This window comes from Hemicordylus capensis, chromosome 3 (assembly GCF_027244095.1).
Source record: "Hemicordylus capensis ecotype Gifberg chromosome 3, rHemCap1.1.pri, whole genome shotgun sequence".
NCBI lineage: Eukaryota > Metazoa > Chordata > Lepidosauria > Squamata > Cordylidae > Hemicordylus > Hemicordylus capensis.
The window spans coordinates 192589519-192610835 of NC_069659.1; the positions used below are offsets into that span (position 1 = coordinate 192589519).

General features: G+C 43.9%; 1 protein-coding gene across 1 annotated transcript in view; it reads left to right on the plus strand.

The window, feature by feature from the left end:
* The window catches only part of LOC128350960 (WD repeat- and FYVE domain-containing protein 4-like), a 286030-nt gene that overhangs the window by 13194 nt on the left and 251519 nt on the right, over positions 1-21317 (plus strand). Inside the window, exons 3-5 of the mRNA XM_053309906.1 lie at positions 6415-6629; positions 17952-18064; positions 20557-20764. Of these exons, the coding sequence (XP_053165881.1) occupies positions 6415-6629; positions 17952-18064; positions 20557-20764 (536 nt within the window). The remainder of the gene's footprint in view (positions 1-6414; positions 6630-17951; positions 18065-20556; positions 20765-21317) is intronic.

Below are 21317 nucleotides of genomic sequence, written 5' to 3' on the forward strand. Positions count from 1 at the left end.
GATATGGGCTCATCATCCGTGGAAGGGGTCCCTTCTAAAAGACCACTTCCCTCTTCCTCAGACTGATGTCCTCCTTCCCCAAGACCTTCATTCTCCCCGACAACAGAGGAGCTATCAGCCTTGGAGTGGGATGTCTCTACCACGTGTCTGAAGGTCACGTCCGAATGCCTCTCTGTCTCTCTGAGCTTCTCCAGATCTGCCACCTTGGTCTCCAGGGAAGGAACTTGTTCCCTAAGAGCCAGGAACTCCTTGCACCGAGCACACACCCATGATTTCTACCCATGAAGCAAATAGTCATACATGCGACACTCTGTGCAATACACTGAGAAGTGCCCCCTCCCCTGCTCACTTTCTATCTTCATAAGTGGTTTTGTTGGCAGTTTACAGTATTTAGAGATAATTTATTAGAAATATAGGTCTCAGCTCTACTGGTCAGCTAGTTAAGTGTCCAAACTTCCATTCTCAAGAATATGACCCTGCTTGCCAAAATAGGCTAGAGCATCTCACACAGTCTCTTAAAGCCCGACTTTCTTTGCTGCCATTTCCTCTTCCTTTTTCTTTCCCCAGTGCTTGACACAAGGATCCTTTTCTCGTTTCCCCAGTGTGCTTGCCCTTCCAGTCCCTGGTTCTGCCTGCCCTCCCCTGTCTTTGCCATTGTAATGCACCAGGGCTGGTGCTTTCTCAGGCAGCTCCCTATATGGTTTGGCTGGCTGCTTCTCTAGGCTCGTTGTCACTGGCCACTCTCCTCTGGGTAACTTGGCCTGTGGGGCAAGGGAGGCATCCTGACATACCCCTTCTTCTCTTCCTTCTTTATGTTTATGGCAGGGCAAGAGCCACCACTGGCTCAGATTTTATTCTGAGCTGAAAAAGAATTCTGATTTTTCTGCTTTGCATTTTAAAAGGACTGATTAATTTCTCTGAGCAAAGTAGTATTCCAGAGATTTAAAGAGTTTGTTTCTCTTTTCAATTTGGCTTTTTCAAACTCCAAGGTTTTTCTTCAAGTCTGTGCTTGAAGAAATCTCCCTTAAGACACACACATAGATCTGGGAGCTTGCAGATAGGAATAAGGAAGTTTTCCATGATAATTCAGCAGAGGAGGGACACTCAAGAGTCCAAGCAACATAGACAGCAAGACAAGTGCTCTGGTGCTATGTTGACTTGCAGGGAATGTGCCATATTTTTTTCAAGTGCAAGGTAGTAGCCCTGCTGGGAGAGAGTGGCTTGAAGGACACCTTTCTACCCTGAAGATAAGGAGTTCCTGGACAGGCCAAAGAAGCTCCCTGGGAAGAGCAGAAGGCTTCCATGGAGGGTGATATAATTCCACTGGAAAAGCTGAACACACGGCAGTGACACACAGGAGCAGAAGCATCTGGAGACATTCAGTGCCACTAGTGCAGAGCAATCACTATGAAGCACTACCTATAAAGGGTGACCTACTGCCACCTGGCTAAAGCTTGCCATTCTAGGCTGCACACAAAAGGGAGGAAGACACCCAGTCCCAAACAGTGTCCCTTCTAAGGTGTGCACATGTGCATGCACTCACAAGTTTTATGATATCCACTCAGTTTATTTTAGATCCTGCTCAGGTTGAATTTGGAGGGTCCCACTCTGAATGCATGTGCACACATACTGCCACCCAGAACAAAATTGATTTAATGTTTGAAATGATTTTAATTGTAAAGTTTTGGGCAGTAGAAATACTTTAAATAAAATAAATTAATAAAATTCATTCCATGCACAGATGGGGGGGAAATTAGAGGGAACATTGGTCCCAATCCGAACAACTTCTCTGATTAGTAGGCTCCTCGGACACAGGGCTGAGCCACTTAGTACTAGAGGATTCCTATCAGTTGACCTGGAAGTGTGCTCTGAACCAAAAGATGACTGCGTTGGGCCTCAATCAGTCTGCCTTGTTTACCCAAAGTTTGGAGGCAGCTAGGAAGCTCCTTAAACAGAGAATAGAGGATATTGGGAGACAAACGGATATAGCAAAGGCACCTGACTTTCAGAGCAAGGAATCAGTCAGGTATAGTTTGGCCCCAGCATCCTATCTCACTATCTTGGAGGTGCCCCCACTTAGAAGAGTTTTTACCCTGGCAAGATGCAATGCCCTGCCTTCAGTCCTCTTAGAGGGCAGATACAGAGGGACTCCCTATGGGAAGAGGCTCTGCCCATGTGGGGAGGGTCAAGTGGAAACAGTCACCCATGTGCTATTGGAATGTTTGTTCTATAGAGACCTGCGCCGGGATCTCATTTACCCTTTGATAGCTAAATGCCCAGGTCTTGATTCTCCTCAGATGATTGGCAGGCTGTTGGAAGGAAGTAATTCCAGTACCGGCACCAGACAGGTTGCTATATTTTCTAGCGCAGCCCTCCGTTTGCATAAGAGCTTAATAACGGGAAAATAGGTGATGGATTTAAGGCCAGAGCAACCTTTGTAGCTACAATGTGGCTAACTGCAGGTGGGCACGCAGGTATTGGGATCACTTATATAACATCAGTAAATCTAACCACAAAAATTTCCCAAGCTCTTGAATTGTTTAACCCCTCTCAGATTCAGGAGTCAGGAAGGCAACTGTTTGAGTTTTGATTTGTGTGTAATAGTCTCATAAGTATGAATTACTGCTGCCTCCTTTTATTCTTAGTTATGTATTTTTAGTAGTGCTTTCAGTACCTTGATCTATGTTCAGGAGGACTTTTTAAAATTTATTTGGTTTTATTGTTTGTAGTAGAAGTTTGATTGTCTTCTCTTCTACATTTGTTTTAATCTCATGCTGGTCACTGACCAAAATAAAGAAATTTGATTAGTAGGAGATGTTTGGTGGTGGTGGTGGTGGTGGTGGTGGTGGTGTCTGATTCTCTGCTGAGAAGGATGGAGCCTGTGAAGACCTGACAGAACACTGAGGGAGATATGTTGTCTTCATGGCATATGCATTTGAAATGTGATGAAGAGGTTACAGAGATGCATCAGCCACTACCCTTGCCTGCTGATCCATGTAGAAACAGATGATATCTCCAGGGGGGAAACATGAAACAAATCTATGAGGACTACAGGGCACTGGATAGGGAAGTGAAGGTGTTGGGCAGGGGACCCCAAGTGATCCTCCCCTCCCTACCCATTAATCCTTCCAGTGGAAAATCAAGATACATGAAGAATGCAGCGATTTGCAAGTAAGCAGATGGCTATGAAGATGGTGTCTTCAAGTAACGTTAAGCTTCTTGAATCACAACCTATCACAGCATGTAGGACTCCTGGGAGTAGACGGGCTGCATCTCACAAAAACTGGGAAGAATGTGTTTGGCAGAAGCCTTGCCAAAGCCCCTTGAGAGCTTTAAACTGAACCTGAGAGGGTGGGAGACAAAAACTCAGTACCAAGTACTAGGAAGAAGAAAATATGTGCCAAAGGTGGAAGCAAAATGCAAGAGGGGCACTAAGAAATGTCAGGTCAATACAGCAAGGAAGTTAGAAAGCAGTGATACCCGCAATCACCTATGGCTACCAATCAATGCACAGAGTATGAGAACTAACAAGAGGAGCTTAAGAAAGCAAATATGATCTGATAGTTATCACTGAAACTTGACGGGATGAGACTCATGACTGGATTATGGTACCTGAAGGGTATTACTTGTTCAAAATGAATAGATTCAACAAAAAGGGAGGGAGAGTGTGCATGTATACACAGAAGTCCATGAATGGAAGCTTGGTGAAAATAAAAGAAGAGAAAAATAAAAGCAATTTGGGACATAAGATATGTATGAAGCTTTCCTTCTGTCTAAGGAAAGCTTCATGCATGTCTTCTGCTAGGCCAGGTGGTCCCACTCCCACAATTACCACATTTTTGAAAATGCAGACATTAGTAGCAAATTCATGATATGAAGTGGAAGGAAAACTGCTGGAAATCATATCTGTACCCTGAATTTCAGGAATGCTGACTTTAATGAGCTTAGAGAAAAACTAAATGGAACCCCATGGCTAGAAATCTGGAATAAAAAGAATCAAAGAAGATGGGAGATTCTGCAAAGCGAGATACTGAAGGCTCAACTGCAAACAGTTCCTATGAGAAGGAAAAAAGGAGACATTTCAAGATGCCAGCATAGATGCACAAAGAACTCTGAACAATTAAGAAACAGTTGGTATCCTGGTCCAGGCATCTCAATGAGTGTCAAGACTATGGACAGCTCCAAGGACCCGGGCAATGCTACCTTGGTCAGAGCTAAGCAAGGTAACAGGGCATAATAAGAATAATTGCCCCAGTCAATAATAATAATAGGACATTTACCCATAATAAAACACATCATTTTAAGCTCGGTAATGTCACATAAAACAATGTTGCTTCATTGAGATCTAGCAGCCAGCTGCTGGTTTTTATAACCATGGTCTGGCAGGATGAATTGGTCCCACTCTTTATCCTGGAAAAGCATTGTTCTTAAAGGGGTCTTGCTCAGTTCTTCAGGCACTGGTACTGCCTGGGGGAGGGTCTGTGTTACAAATGGCAGGGAATTCTTCTGAGGCCAGAGGGCAATACCTTGGGTGGAGATTGCAATGCGTGCTCAGGTTCCTTTGTTTCTCCTGGTGTAGAGTGCTTCAGCAGCAAAGTGCCACCTGTGGTCTGGATCCTTGGTTATTCCCAGCTCACTCCTCCTGCAATGACAAAAAGTCATTGTCTGAGTGGGAAGGGACCCAGACCCAGGGTCATGACAGCTGGAGGTTTTCAAACAATGGCTGGACAGTCATCTGTCAGGGAAGCTGTAGCAGTTCCCTGCACTGACTAGAAGTCTGGACTAGAAGATCTCCAAGGTCCATTCCAACTCCAACCAGTTTGCTGACATCTCTATCTAGAAGTAGCTTGCTGGATTTATGCCATGTTGTGTACCAAGAATTTCATAAAGCATGTTTTTTGTGTGTGTGATCTCCATGGCCAAATTCCTTTGAAAATACATTGTGTGGTACCGACCAGTTGGCATGCATTTCCCTGGTCACCACTTCCTTGAGATTTGCATGAAGCCAAAAGTAATGGGCATAGAAATATTATGTGAATGGGCCCTTAGAAACTTTCAGATTTTCTTTGGTAATTCTGCTGGATAATGGAGAGATGACTCTGTCATGGACCCACAGTTTGGTAATGAGGGCCAGTGTGAAGGAATGACATTCTCTGGGAACAGACTCCCCCATCCCTGGTGCTTTTGATAGAATATGGAAGATATGCTAGTGTGGTTTGTGGGATAGAAAACAAATGACCATCAAATCCTGCAGTTCTGTAAATTGTGATTCTGAGACCATAGAAGGGTTTCTGTCTCAAGATTGTTTTAATAGCAATGAGATGAAGTTCCATATTAGAAAAACATGAAGTCCTCAGATTGGGAAATCTGATAGGATTACCAGGTCCCAGACCAAGATATTCGGGGTAAGGAGATTTACATGGCTTCTTCCATCCTTACTTTTTAGGAACCCAATTGCTTCACTATCCACCCTTCCACCTATTGGGAAGCAGTGCTGGACATGTGTCTCTGTGGTAGCACGATGCAAACTGGGACAGGCCTTCTCTATTGTAGAATAAAAGGGAATTCTAGCAGACATTGCTTTTCTCATCCTTGCATGACAAGCTCCATCTATCAGCACTCCATTTTTTGTACAACTATGAAAAGCGCAGAAGCCCTGATCTCCTTTGCCTCTGGTCATGAAAGTTGGGGGAAGAGGAAAATGTTAAAACTAAGAACTAACTCTGGAATAAGGGATTGGTGGGACTGAGAAATATATGTCTGCTTTTCCAGAGCACAGAAAATTTCTGAATTTTCTTTAACTGAAGGAATCAGAATTTGTGCTGCTACTTGCATCTAGACAAGGCCTTAGACCTTAATCTCATGTATCCCAAAACTTATCAACATTCTTCTCTCTGAATTCTATTGGTAAATATACTTTGAGTGTGCTAATATTCACTAGATATTCAATATTCAGCATCAGTATTGGCCATTCAAAGATTTTGTAGCAGCATTATTATGCGACGGCTAGCATGCAGGAGCAGTCAATTTTTGAAGGAATCTAACATGTAGCAATGAATATTTGACAGTATCCAAAAGCAGACATAAATAACAATTGATATTTAACAGCTAACCTGAAGCAGAATTTAGTAAATGTTTATATTAACTACATGCATTAATTTAATCAGTCACAAAAGTCACATTTAAAATGTTCTTATTCACAATTTGCATACTGGATTTGGGGGTCAGATTTCCACATTAAAATCTGGACTTCAAATTCTAAGAATGTGATTTTATTCTGAGATTTTAAAATTTGGTGGGATTGTGTCTCAGGTCTATTCTGTCTATATTGCATCAGAGTGCTGGGTACTCTCTTAAAAGGTAATAAGTTTCTCACATGCATTCTTTCTACCCACATCCCACCCTTCATTTCAGTTATCATGGGAAATCCAGTATGCAGTGGCTGATCACATTCAGTCCTTGATGAAGACAGAGAAGAACCGGCAAGTGGCATGTGGAGCTGGCCTGTTGGGCACAATTGTTACCTCCTGCCTAGATGCATTGCACAATGCTACCAATCCTTTACATCTGCCCCTGATCAGACTCTTTGAAAAACTTTCATCCCAGTCCATTGAGCCGGATGTCTTAAGGTACTGTGTGTGTCTTTCAGGGAACTGTGTTTGCATCATCTAAGATAGTACTCAACTTCTTCTGCCATGGGTGTGTGTGAGATGAACCCTTCCCACCTAAGATGTTTAGGAGAGGCAGAGCCTCACCTGACCATGACCTTCCCCTCTCATTGAAACATATTTCTCTTTCACAACTGAAAGAGAAAGTGCTGGAGGCACACACAACACTGTAATCTGGGCAGTGTTGCTCTCCTGAATGAGTTGCTTGGGAAGCAATACTGCCTTGGCCAAAAGTCGTTCATGAGGTGCTGTTTCTGACCTGGCAGATGATTCTCCTTTCATGCTGGGTCAGAGAGATGTAAAAGAGATGTGGCACTTCTAGCTTCACATAGGGAGTGGGGTATAGAGAACTTTGGAGGGAAGCTAGATAGATACATCCTGTGGGTCAATTGTTGAATCATCTGTGATGTAAGGAAACGAAACAAACACACAAAAATCCAGGACATCTCGGCCCCTTGACACAGAAAGTTCTGTCTAATTGCACTTGAACTTAAGGCAACTTCATTTGCATTTCTAAAGTAATCCGTAAAGGAATGTCTGTAAAGATTTTTATTTAATCCCTGTTATCATGGCTTGTTATCCTGTTAACATAAAATATACTTCATACCAACAGCCAGAGCACCAACTGTCTGCAATCCAAAACAATCTTCTAATAGAATGCAAGGAGTAAAGGATTTTCTGCCTTGTGCATTTCAGACAAGGCTGATCCAAATAGATCACCCATTTTCATTATCCTATTCATAGGCAAAAATGGGGGCGGGGTGTCTGTGTATAAAAATTCTAAAATGATCAGGAAAGGATGACAAAACTGAAAAGAGTTTTAAGGAGCTGTGAGGTTCCACATTGCATGAGGTGGAGAGGGAAAGGAAGGAGAAAACAGATTTCTTTTCGGGTTGCTTCTTCAGCTGACTCTCCTTTCAGCAGCGCTGCAGCTGATGGAGAAGGATGAAAGGGAGCAGGGAGTAGGGATGTGCATGAATTGGGTTTTTTAAAAAATTGATTTGTGCCTGTATCAAATCACCCCTGATTTGTTTTGTGTCCGAATCTGTCTCCCGAATCACCCCAGATTTGATTTGGATCAAATCTGCAGTTATTTGGATCAAATCTGCAGTTATAAGCAGACCACTTATAAAGGTCCTAAGGGCACCAAATTTGGTTGGTGGGTAGGTCCCCATGGATGCCACCTGCCACCCAAATTTCAGGACAGTGGGGCACTTGATTGATTTTTAATGATTTCTTTTGTTTTACTGTATAGTTCTGCCATAGGAAATAATGGGGATTCGAAGTCACCCTATCCTAACCCTAACATGGATCCCTAGCTTTAATTTTTTTTAATTTTAAAAACAAAAAGCTAAGCTCTAGCCCTTGTAGAAGTGGAGTTATAGAGCAAAATTTGCGGTCACTATTTTTCAAGTGTTTGGATTCTTTGGTGTATAATATCTTTTCCTCATAATGAATCCCTATGAGGATTTATTGCATAACTTCATTTCTTCTGTTCTTCAACTCAGTTTATTTTTTTAGGAATATTAAAGTGTTTAGATTCGTTTGTGTATACTAACTTTTCCTCATAATGTATCCCTAAGAGGATTCATTATATGCCTTCATTTCTTATGTTCATTTTGACTGTCATTTTGACTGTCATTGGACGGTGCCAACTGTCAATTGCCATGTGTCAACTGCCCCCCCACACACACACACTGGGGTACTCAATTTATTTTTAAGGGATTTTTGAAGTGTTTAGATTCTTTGATGTCTTCATTATACACCTTCATTTCTTCTGTTCATTTTGACCCCACTCCTTTGTGGGTGAGGAGGAGAATTACTGGCATCCCATGTGCCAACTACTCTCCAACCCGCAAGCCACTGGGTACTCAAGTTTATATTTTAGGGATTTTTTTAGGTGTTTAGAGCCTTTGGTGTGTAATGAATCCTCAGGGATTCATTATGAGGAAAGGTTATTAGACACCAAAGAGTCTAAACACTTGAAACAAAAATTCCTAGAACATAAACTGACTAGTACCCCTACTGCCTTGTGGGTGGGAGGGGGGTGTAGTTGGCACATGGCAGTTGACAGTTGGCACTGTCCAAAGACAGTGAAAATGAATTGAAGAAATGAAGGTGTGTAATGAATCATCATAGGGATTCATTGAGGGAAAGTTATTGTACACCAAATAATCCAAACACTTGAAAAATAGTGACCACACATTTTGCTCCATAACTCCACTTCTACAAGCTTAGCTCCCCCGCCTTTTTTTTTTTTAAAAAAAAAGAAATCTGGGAATCTGGGGAAAATAATAGAAGGAATACAAATCTCAAATAGATTCAAATCGAATCTGGCAGGATTCAATTTGGACCCAAATCTAGCCAGTGGACCACAGGGGTGATTTGTTCTGTCTCCAAATCACCCAAATCAGCTAGATTCAGGTACAAATTGATCTGTACCTGAATCAATTCGCACATCCCTAGCAGGGTGGTCTTCCTTCACCTAAATCCCTTTGCCTGTGGCTGTTGGTTGCTCCTGTCCTTTTCTCTGTGCTGCCTCATGACCTTCTGAGGACCCCAGCATCCTCCATCACCTCCTTATCACTGGCCTGCTTTTTAAATGCCTCCCTACAATCTTGGCACATCTCTCAAGAGTTTGCAATCCTGTCTCACAAGTTTTCAAGTTCTTGTGAGACTTCAGTCTGCCCTCTCCCCTCCAACTCCTCATTTTTGGTCAGTGACTGTAATAAAGGATTTCTCCAACCCCTCCTTTGACTTGCCAAGTGTTTGCTCAGCCTGGTACCTGCTCTGCCATTCCCTTCAACTCTCCCCTCCCTCCTGGGAAGCTGTTGCCTCTTGTCACCACAGCCAGCCCTGTCCTGGAGTTGCCGCAGTTGCTGCGGGAGCCCAACACAGGCTTATGGCAACTTATGGCAACATATTTTAACCCAGGGCTGCACAACTTCAGCTTTCATGCAAATGTTGGACTACAACTTGCAATCCAACATCTGTAGGAGAGCTACAACTCCATCATCCCTTACTATTGGCCACTGTGTCTGGGTATGATGGAAGTTTTCATCTAAAACCAGCTGGAGGGTCAAAGTTGTGTAACACTGCTTTAACCACTACACCATGTGGAAAACATGAGGAAATAAAAAGGAGAGTAAATCAATAAACCTCCCCCCTCCTCACATATGCTGCTTAGGGCTCCATTCTGTGCTTCCTCCTCCCTCCACACCAGCTGCGAGCTGCTTCCTTGTCAGACTGGGGGCTGCTGGATGGGGCTAAATGGGGCTGTTGTGTTGTCTCCAAGCCAAGCTGCACCCCCCACGCCTACACACACCTGGGCCAGGGGCCAAGTATCTTTTAAACAGTCACATGTTTTTAGGACCCTTGGTGAATGCAAATTGATGTGCAGCAGCATATATGCCTTCTGACTTGAATATGCTTTATATGATTGTTTTCTTCTGGAGTCATGTTTCAGTTGTCCAATAATAATAAGTAGAATGCTCTTAAACCTGATATAGCATTGGCAAGAGGACGTTATGGGGGGAAATGCTTTTTTACAAGAAATTTAGATAGTAGCTGACCCCAGCCAAAGCTATTCTTGCTGAGAGCCAGCCAGGTATTCAGAGGAATCAATGGTCTTTTGTTTTTCTATTTAGCGGCACCTAGGATGTATATTGTGAACTGGCAGGAGCAATGGGCTTCTTTTGTGGCCTTTCTTGTTTGTTTCTTTTACATTATAATACAAAAACCAGACTTCACACCAATGTCAAAGGGTACCATGTGAATGCATTGATTGTGTGCTCCTTAAGCTGGACCTAGGGCTCATGACAGTTTAAGGCCTCAGTCTGTGATATGATGGCTCTTATGGTTAAACTCAGTGGTTCAGCCCTTATTCTTCTTGTTCATAGGAAGAATGATAGGATTGCTAGCCTTCTCTTATTTACATTCACTTCTTCCTTGATGACATTAAATTAACATCCATCTGGTTGTTTGGGACAAACAGGAAAATTACGGCTGCCAACATTGCATTGGCTGAAATGGGGATGGGGACTCCAGGGCCGACAGGGGCATGGCCACCTAGGGGCGGGTCTTGTCTGTTATGTTTTGGTTTTGGAGGCGTGGCTGAGTGGCAGCGGAGCAGGACAGCAGCAAGAACTCTCCCACCTCTCCAATGATGTGAAATTAGTGGCTGCTACTGTTGAGCTGCTTCGGCTGGGGTAGGGGCAGGCTCCCTGGGAGGGACAGGCACACTGAAGCTGAAGAAGACTGAAAGCAAAGCACTCACCTCACCAGTGAGTGACTGACTGACCGAGTGGAGGTAGAGAGGGACAGAGTTGGAGAGAAGGCGATGAAAGACCTCCAAATGAGGGAGATGGGCCGATTTCAGACTTCTGTGCAGAATTTTTTAATAAAAAATTTAAGTGGTAATAAAGCAGGGGAAATTGAGTCCCAAACGGGACGAGAATTTCTGCCCAGGAATGCGGGACATCCCACATAATGCAGGACAGTTGGCAATCCTAAAAAATACATGGAGCTTGCATAACCGAAAACAGGCCTATACGTTAGGAGCAGGCCTGATTCAAATGGAGTTTTTGAATCCAGGATGAAAGTTCTGCTGTTTGGGTTGAGTAGAAGCCTGTCTCCCTTATTGCTACTTCCCACAGAGTTGCTCTGTGATACATGATGGAAGTAGGTTTCTAAGAGTTGTGCAACCCTCAAAGAAATATTTCTGATGTCAAGGAGTACTTTTAGAGGGGGGAAAAAGCAGTGACAACTGCTTCCCCCCTCCTCCTCTTGCATGCATTTGGCTGCTTGGAAACATTTTGCTGAGTTTCGATGCCACCTCTTCCACTGCCAGAGCTCCTGTTCCTCACTTCTAACACAACTCCAAATGTGAACCATTATGTTAAAAAAATAAACATAAGTTACAAATTATTAGATTATTCACATTAGAAGTGAGCCATTATTTTCAAAGTTTTTATTTTTAAATGCTTTAAAGGTTGAACACAAAACATTATTACAAACGGGCGGACCTGTGAAGGTGGAGTGTGACTGTGAGTCCAACCTTAACCAGATCCGTCCATGGTCCGTCCGTGACAATGGGGAAATCACAGGAGTCCCCACCCACGGAACACCACCCTGGTCTGCCCGAGAAGGTTATTGGATCCAGTAAGGTTCCAAGAAGCCTTGGAGGGATTTAGTGTTGACTGTGCAGGTTGATGCCCTGGTGGAGAATAGGAACAGCAAACTCACCAGGGCAGTAAACATGATTGCTCCTAAGTGTCCTCTCCGACCTGCTTCAAAATTGGCCCCTTAGTATACAGAAGCAGTGAAGCAGATGACTGGAGTGCAAGTGGAGGACGACTCAACTCAAATCTGACAGATTAAAACATAGAGCACATTTGAAGAGCACATTGTTCTAGCAATACGGGCAGCAAAGAAGCAATTCTTTTCAGCCCATATTGTGTCCACAAGTTCACGTCCAGCAGCGTTCAGGGTTGTGAGAGGGCTAGTAAGTGCCTCCCCTCCAGAACGAGTAAGTGCCCATCCTCCGGAACTCCTCCAGAATCAGAACTTGGAACCATCTATTACCTGCTGTGACATATTTAATGAGTTTTTTGTGGATAAAATATCTTGTATTGAGGCCGATGGATTTATAACCCACAATTACTGCAGTATCTGAATTGGAGGTGTTCAGCAGGCTGGATCAGTTCCAGTTTGTGACTCCTGAGGATGTGGACAAGCAGCTTGGAGTGGTGCGGTCTACCATTGTTTTCTTGACCCTTGCCTGACATGGCTATCTGCAGGGAAGTTGTTGTAGAAGGCCTAGCAGAGATCATAAATGCTTCTCTGAGGGAGGGCAGGATGCCTCCTTGCCTGCATTGGATCTCTCAGTTAAGTAACTATAGGCCTGTCTCCAACCTTCTGTGGTTGGGCAAGGTAATTGAGAGGGTGGTGGTCTCCCAACTCCAGGCAGTCTTGGATGAAACTGATTATCTAGACCCATTTCAGACTGGTCTTCAGGTGGGCTATGGGGTGGAGACTGCCTTGGTCGGCTAGTATGGTGCCCCTCAGGGATCTGTATTGTTTCATGTAGATGTTGTTTAACATCTACATGAAACCGCTGGGAGAAATCATCAGGAGATTTGGTGCAGGGTGTTTTCAGTATGCTGATGACACCCAAATCTTGTTCTCCATGTCAACATCGACAGAAGGCGGCATAACCTCCCTAAATGCCTGCCTGAAGGCAGTGATGAGCTGGATGAGAGATAATATCTGAGGCTGAATCCAGATAAGACGGAGGTACTTTATTGTGTGGGGTCATAATTCAGGAGATGATTTTGATCTGCCAGCTCTGGATGAGGTCACACTTCCCCAGAAGGAACAGGTATGCAGTCTGGGGATGCTTCAGGACACAAACCTCTCACTGGTGTCCCAGGTTGAGGCAATGGCCAGAGGTGCCTTTTATCAGCTTCAGATGATATGCCAGCTGCATCTGTTTCTTGAGATAAATGACCTCAGAACAGTAGTACATCTGCTGGTCACCTCCAGACTTGACTACTACAATGTGCTTTATGTGAGGTTACCTTTGTATGTAGTCTGGAAACTGCAGTTGGTCCAGAATGTGGCAGCCAGGTTGGTCTCTGGGTAATCTTGGAAAGACCATATCAATTCTATCTTAAAAGATCTACAGTGAATGCCAATAAATTTCCGGGCAAAATACAAGGTCTTGGTTATCTTGATATACTGTATAATTCTCTCAGATGTAGTTGTGGCTAATCCCATGTGTGGCAGCTCTCGTGAGAGTCTGCAAGCAGCTGCCCGCGGGATAGCGACGGGGGGAGAAAATGGGTAGTGGCATCCGGCTGGCTGGTGAGGGAAAGTGCCAACCAGGTGGGTGGGCAAGGGAAGCACCGGCTGGTGAGAGAAAGTGCTACCGGCGGGGAGGAAGGGAAAGCGCCAGCCAAGCCAGCTAGTGAGGGAATGTGCCACCAGAGGGAAAATGGCCTGGGAGAAGAATAGACTGTGGCTGAAGGGGGGATGAACTAGGGGTGTAGATGCTCTGCGCCAGACCAGCTAGACCAGCTGGATAAATCTCTAAACCGTTTTTACCCTGGGTATTTAAGAGAAAGTCTTCTTCACTATGAGCCACACCACCCATTGAGGTCATCAGGAGAGGTTCATCTGCAGTTGCTGTTGGAGATGGAGTTCCAGTGCATTGACCTTTTGCACCAACTATCCTAAGGACCACTAGGGGCATTGGCAGTAGAGATAGTAAGGGTCTCCCTAACTGTTCTACCTGTCTCTATTCTATGACCCTTGATCTGACTCTTCCGCACTTCCTGTGCTGAGTCACTTCCTGTGCTGAGTCACAGTCCTTCCTTTCCTCTTAAAGAACAGATGGAAAAATCTGTCTCCCTCCTTACCTATTCATTATGTAGTCCTTTAGATCAGTGTTTCTCAACCACCGGTCTGTGGACTGGTGCCGGTCTGTGAACAGTTGAGTTCCAGTCCGTGCTGGTCCATGAGGAATTAATCCCCCCACAAAACAATTTTGATCTGGTGGGGGCCTCCATTGCAGCAGAGCTTGCAGCAGTGGTGCCCCCCACTTGAAATTGTTTTGGGGGGTGCCTGGGGGTGGGGACAAGGCAGGGGCCTTTAATAACTGCTGGTCCGGGAAACTGCACACAAAGAATGTACTGGTCCATGACTCCAAAAACATTGAGAAACACTACTTTAGATTGTGTTTAGGCTTTCCTATCCAAGTGTACTTAACCAATAAATACTTACTATTTAGTTCTACAAGAATCTTCATGTGTTTTCTCTAAATAATTGCAACAACTAAACCATCCTCTGCTACCTACTCTGTAACTGGAATGTGTGCTCATTCCTTAGTGCTCTGCTATTTTACTTACTGGGGGTAAAAATTAACAACTTCCAACAGTTGCCACTGGCTCCTCTGATGGCTACTCAGGGACAGGCCTTCTCCACTGCTGCCTCGAGGCTTTGGATGGAACATGCTTCCTGCTGAAATAAGAGCCTCCCCATCTTTTAAACTTTTAAAAAGGCAGTCAAGACAAGCCAACTTTTAAAAAGGCAGTCAAGACATATTTGTTCACCCAGGCTTTTAATTAGATACTGTTTTAATTGTTTGTTTTAACCTTTTTATTTGTTGTTTTTATTGTTTTATTGTAAACCGCCCAGAGACTTGCATTTTGGGCGGTATACAAATATGTTAAATAAATACATACATAAATACATAAATTGAAATTTGAGTAAGTTATTATTGAAACAGTAATTGTTCAGCAAACTGCCTATCCTAGAGAGAGGCACGCTTGCTGCTTCCCAGCCACTCTGCAGCCTGCTGGCACTGCTTCAAATGGGGCTATTTTGTGGCTACTAAGGAGTGCATCATCACACTTCTGATGCTGCTCCCATTGGAAATGATGGGAGTAGCATCAGAAGTGTGATAATCCACTCTTCAGTTGCCACAGAGTAGCCACACGATCAGAAGCACACCGACAGACACAGAGTGTCTCAGAAGCAGCAAGCATGCCTCTGTCTTGGCTTGGTGGGCCACTGTTTGTGCACAGTGTGAGTGTATGTATCTGGTGTGCTTATATTTTGTCGCTTGCAAAGGGCCTTCTAAATCAAAGTGAAATATCTTCTAAAAGACAAAGTACTGTTTCATCTGATTAATTTCTACAAGGAATCAGTTGCTCCTTTCAGCTTTATGTTGTTCTAGAGACCTTTTGCCTAGCTCTTTGGAAAGCTCTGCTGTTGTTGATGATGTGTGATGTTGATGTTATTTAGGGTGGATTGGGGCAGAAAGGGGGCATTGGGGGCAGAAGAGTGGGTCAGGTGGTAGTGCCCCAATGGGTGCCTGCTGCCACCCAGATTCCAAAGGAATTGGGAAAAGGGCTGATTTTTAAAAGAATTTCTGAAGTTTACATGTCTTTGGGGCAGATTCAGGGCAGAAAGGGGGCCTGAGGGGCAAAACAGTGGGTTGGGTGGCAGTGCCCCAAGGGGTGCCTGCCACAACCCAGATCCAAAGGAATAGGGCAAAGGGATGGTTTCTTAGGAATTGTTGACGTTTACACGTCTTTAAAGTTTCCCCTCCTAGGGAATGATGGAAGTTTTAGCAGAGCCATAACTCCACCTGGGGGGCACTGGGGTGGCCGGGAGCGAGTGGTGGTGTAGTGCACATAGGGTGCAAACCACCCCCATGGGTTGCTAGCCCAAGCGGTGCTGGGTTCTGTTTGTTTCTGAGGTGTTCTGAGTGTAAATTCTCTGGTAGCATATGAGATTTTCAATGACAAACCATGAATCCACTCTCATATGCTACCAGATAATCTAGCAATAACAATAGCAATAGCACTTACACTTATATACTGCTCTATAGCTGGAAGCTCTCTAAGCGGTTTACAATGATTTAGCATATTGCTCCCCAACATTCTGGGTACTTATTTTACCGACCTCTGCAGGATGGAAGGCAGAGTCAACCTTGAGCCCCTGGTCAGGATCGAACTTGTAACCTTCTGGTTACAGGGGAACAGTTTTACCACTGCGCCACCAGGGGCTCTTACTTTTATATACCACTCTATAGCCGGAGCTCTCTAAGCGGTTTACAATGATTTAGCATATTGCCCCCCAACATTCTGGGTACTTATTTTACCGACCTCGGCAGGATGGAAGGCAGAGTCAACCTTGAGCCCCTGGTCAGGATCGAACTTGTAACCTTCTGGTTACAGGGGAACAGTTTTACCACTGCGCCACCAGGGGCTCTTACTTACTACACTCAAAACATCTCAGAAACAACAGAACCCAGTACCCCATGGGTTAGCAACCCATGGGGGTGGTTGGCACTCTATCTGCTCTACACCACCACTCACTCTGGGCTACCCTGATGCCCCCCAAGGGGCTGCTGAAACCTCCATCATTCCCTATGGGAAAGAACTTTAAAGACACGTAGACTCAGGGGCGTAACGAGGCTGGAGTGGGCCCAGACACAAAATTTTAAAATGGGCCCCTCGCTGATACACACACACACACACACACACACACACACACACACACACACTTTACATGTGACTTGCCTCTGGGGGCCCCCTCAAGGTGTGGGGGCCCCCAGGTAGCCACCTCCCCTTGCCTAATAGTAGTTACGCCCCTACGTAGACTCCATTAAATCTTTAAAAATCAGCCCTCTGCCCAATTCCTTTGAAATAATTCTGGCAGCTTCCTTGCCCCCACTGGGCAATACCACACACCATACTCTGCTCTAGGCCACCCCATTCCCCCCAACATGAAGCTATACTTTTGCTGAAACCTCCATTATTCCCTATGGGAAAATTTTAAAACTTCAAAAAATTCACCAAAAATCATCCCTTTGCCCAATTCCTCTGAGAATTGGGTGGTAGATTCCACCAATTGGGCACTACCACCCGCAACTACTAGTTTTACCCTGGGGCCATTTTTTTTAAAAAATCCAAAACGTTTTGGATTCAGATTTTGCAATTTTGAACAAAGAACAAAATTGGGGTGTTTTGGATTGGTTGATTTCGAACAAAGAACAAAATGGGGGTGTTTTGGATTTGGGCCAAAAACAAAACAGAAAACAAAACAAAACACACAACCCAACTTCAGAGTAAAAGACAGTAAAGCACATTACAATAATCTATTTAGGATGTAGGCAATGCATGGGTGACTGTGGTTCTCCAGGTCAGAACCAGCTGGTGTACCCACAGCTGGTGTACCCAGCATAACTTATAAAGTGCCTACTGCTGCCACCTGGGCCTTGGAAACATATATGTAATCAGTATAGCTCATATAAAGTTGGACTACATTGAGCAGTCACAACTAAAAATCAGGCTGAAGCCTTCTGTACCAACTGAAGCTTTCAAGCACTTTTCAAGGGCAATCCCATGTAAAAATGCTTGCAGTAATCAAAACAGAACATGTCACTAGGAATGGTGGCAGCTACCAAGCTGGAGGTGGTAAAAGGCACTCCTAGTCACTGCTGTCATCTGCAAAAAGGACTCCGCCTGTTTCCAAAACTGATGTAGTCTAGAAACCCACCTAGCACTCAACAAATCTCAGTGGATCAGCTAATAAAAATGAGCCTTGCAAAGATCACTTGCTTTATGAAAGTTTCAGGAAGCAAATCAAACCATAACAGTCAAAATGCCTTAATATTCACAGTGTGCAATACTTGGGTTAGACTGCCTCACACAATGATTCAGGTAATATTTGCTTGATTATGTGATCTCCTTTCCTTTGACTTGCTTCTTCCAGAAAGTTTCTTTGTCTAAGAACATCATTGTCTATAACATCAGGACTCACTGAAAGCCCATCCATAGCACCTCTGAGACACAGAAGCAGCTCATGTCAAGCAGTTTGGGATGCAGGTGAGACCTGCTAAGTACAGGATGTTTTGACTGATATTCTTGAGTTGGACATTCTTGAGTTGGAAACCAGGGTTTCATGACTATCCTTGGCTAGAGGAGTGTTTTCTTCTTGGGTGATGGCAATATTTCATTGGAGTAATTGCCCTAGAAAAATAGTGTGCAATCTGATAATGTTTTCAAATTTTTATTTTTCAGTCATAATGCCTAGATATTTACTTTTATTTAAGAACTCAAAGCTGAGATTTTCAAGAATCCAATTAATATTTGGAAGCTAAAGTGTGAGCCATGAGAAGGAGCAATCCTGCTCCTGGTTAAGGACCAAAATGTTAAATGCACACTTTCTCTTTCATCTTTATTTTATTTTGTGGTTCTGTTAGTGTGTACTTATTTTTGGCACCCTTTTCTCAGATGACAAAAATGGGGGAACCCATCTGATGATTTTTCAGAGTGGAAACAGAATTCTGTACAGTTTTAGGGATTTTACCACAAATTAGGGGTGGTGGCAACAGATCTCTGTCTCTCTCTTTTGGTTTTAAAAACTCTTCTGTACATGGGTGGTGAAGGCAATGGCAATAGGAGCAGAGCCTGAAACCCTGGTGGTGTTTCTGGTGGTTGGCTCCTACTGGCCACATTGTTTTCCCATCCAGAATTCACCAAGAACAATGCTACATCATGATGCAGCATAATTCCTTGAGTGTATTACTGGTATACCACCTTAAGTGATGCAGCAGGGAAATGCTTGACTAACAAGCAGAAGGTTGCCAGTCCGAATCTCTTCTGGTATGTTTCCCAGACTATGGGAAACACCTATATCGGGCAGCAGTGATATAGGAAGATGCTGAAAGGCATAATCTCATACTGCGTGGGAGGAGGCCATGGTAAACCCCTCCTGTATTCTAGCAAAGAAAACCACAGGGCTCTGTGGGCGCCAGGAGTCAAAATCGACTTGACGGCACACTTTACCTTTATTACTGGTATAAAAACAAAAGGCATATGGCAGGAGTTGGCTGCTGGGAATACCACCAGTGTTTCAAGCACTGCTGCTGCTGCCACCACCACCATGCATAAACATGCAACATAAAATAGGTTGAGAGAGAGACTGTCACTGATATGTGATAATCAACCTACCTCCACTACATGAGACTATACAAAATTTCCTCCCACACCCATAAAATTATCCTATTTCCCAAAGCCCCACAATCAAATTTTGGAAAACCTTTCTATGCAGATAACGTCCTAGTGATTGTAATGCTGCTTTTCATTTTACTGTTTCATTGTTTAGCTATTGTTATTGTGAGCTGCTTTAGGTTTGTTGGAACATTGGCAGTGTGTGTGTGTGTGTGTGTGTGTGTGTGTGTGTGTGTGTGTGTGTGTGTGAAGAAAGCACAGGGGCAATGCTTATTTTCTGAAAGAAAGAGATTGATAAACTGGAACAGATTCAGAGAAGAACAATAAAGATGGTGAAGAGACTGGAAACCAAGGAATAGTTGCAAGAGCTGGGTATGTTTAGCCTGGAGAAGGGAAGACTAAGGTTGTGGGGGTGGGGATATGGTTACTATCTTAAAATATCCAAAGGGCTGTCACACTGAAGGAGCAGACTTATTCTCTGTTGCTCCTAAGGACAAAACTAGAACCAAAGGATTGAAACTACAAGGAAGCAGATTTAGATTAGACACTAGGAAGTATTTCCTAATGGTAAGATCTGTTCAACAGTAGAACTGTCTGCCTCATGCAGTGGTGGGCTCTCCTACAGAGGCTGGGGCTGGCCAGCCCTCTGTCTAGAATGCACAGAGCAGAGGGTTAGACTAGAGGATTGCCAAGGTCCCTTCCAACTCTCCTATCCTATTATTCTAAGTGATTTTATTTGCAGGTAGACACTCCTGCTTGTCATTTTAAGTAAAGAAATTAACCTGCAAGTGCATTTTACTTGCAGATAGGTGCTCCTATTTACTGTGCCAAGCCACCTGTGTGAAGAGGACAGTATTCTTTGCACTATCTACCTAAACATCACATGGAGCATTGCTGGAAAGTTAGTTCATTTTCTTGACATTTGTAGGGCAAAACCTGGAAGTGGAGCCCTGTGCAGAACTTCCTGCGCTATTTAGCCAGATTCATGGAGGATAGGTTGAGCCACAGCCTTAGCTGCTAGTTCTTGGGTCCTCCCTGATGGAGACAAAGTTCAGATGACATGACTTTTAAAACTAGGATAGTAAATGTGAAACCATGTTTGGGGTAGACATTTTTCTACCTGGTTTTAAAACACCAGAGGTAGTTCATTCATTCTTAATTTGTTCATGATACAAGTGAGTGACTGAAGTTTAAGTTGTTCAGCGCTCACATCAATGCCTTGCCCCTTACAGCTGTAAACTGCTTTGCTGGGGCTCATGCAGCTACTTCTTTTCTTCCTCCTGTTATGCCTCAAAATTGTTACTTGAATGGTACAACTTGAGATCCATGGCAGTATGGATGATGCTGTTCATTTGCTGTTGTAGGTTTACAAGCAACTACATCGAACAATTCTGCAGATCTCCATGAACCTCCCTTGGGTTCAAACACATTGTGGCTATCCAAGAGCTCTGCAACGGCTCTCCAGGCAGCCATGAGTCTGATTTCCATGACAACTCCACGCAGCGTCCAACCACAGAGCATCTGCTTGGCACCTTCATTTGTGGAGTTTGATATGTCCCTGGATGGATATGGGTGCTGCATTTGCTTTTGCTTCTTTTTGTGTTCTCCTGTTCAGCATTAATATTCCCTACCTCACCCCACTAGGCTTCCTGTAGAATTGCTCTGTTTGTCTCTTATTCACATTTCTGCCATTTTGTTAGATTGTGGACAAAAAGCCTAATTAGGGGTACCATTTTTGTAATGGACCAGATCCAGAGCAATTTCATGGGAACAGGTTTCCCCATTCCTTTCAGTAGTGCACTCTATGATGGGAAGTGTAAATTAATGTGTCCCTGCCATTAAATTGCATGGAAAGGCTTGTACATCCAAGGCCTTTGAGAATCTCAAGATTCTGTGTCAAGATTGAGCTCCCATATATATCAGGGTCTTTCTGTCTTAAAAGACTTTCATGTCTTTGAGGGTGTTCTGACCCTCAGGGAAATGTTTCTGCTGTCAAAGAACACTTTTGGAGAAAGGGGAGAGTGGCAAATTCACCCACACTTTGGAAGTGGGGAAGCTAGGTGCTGTGTGCACACTTTAATGCATATGCATTAGGGGTGTGCATGGACCAATTCTGGAAGTTTGG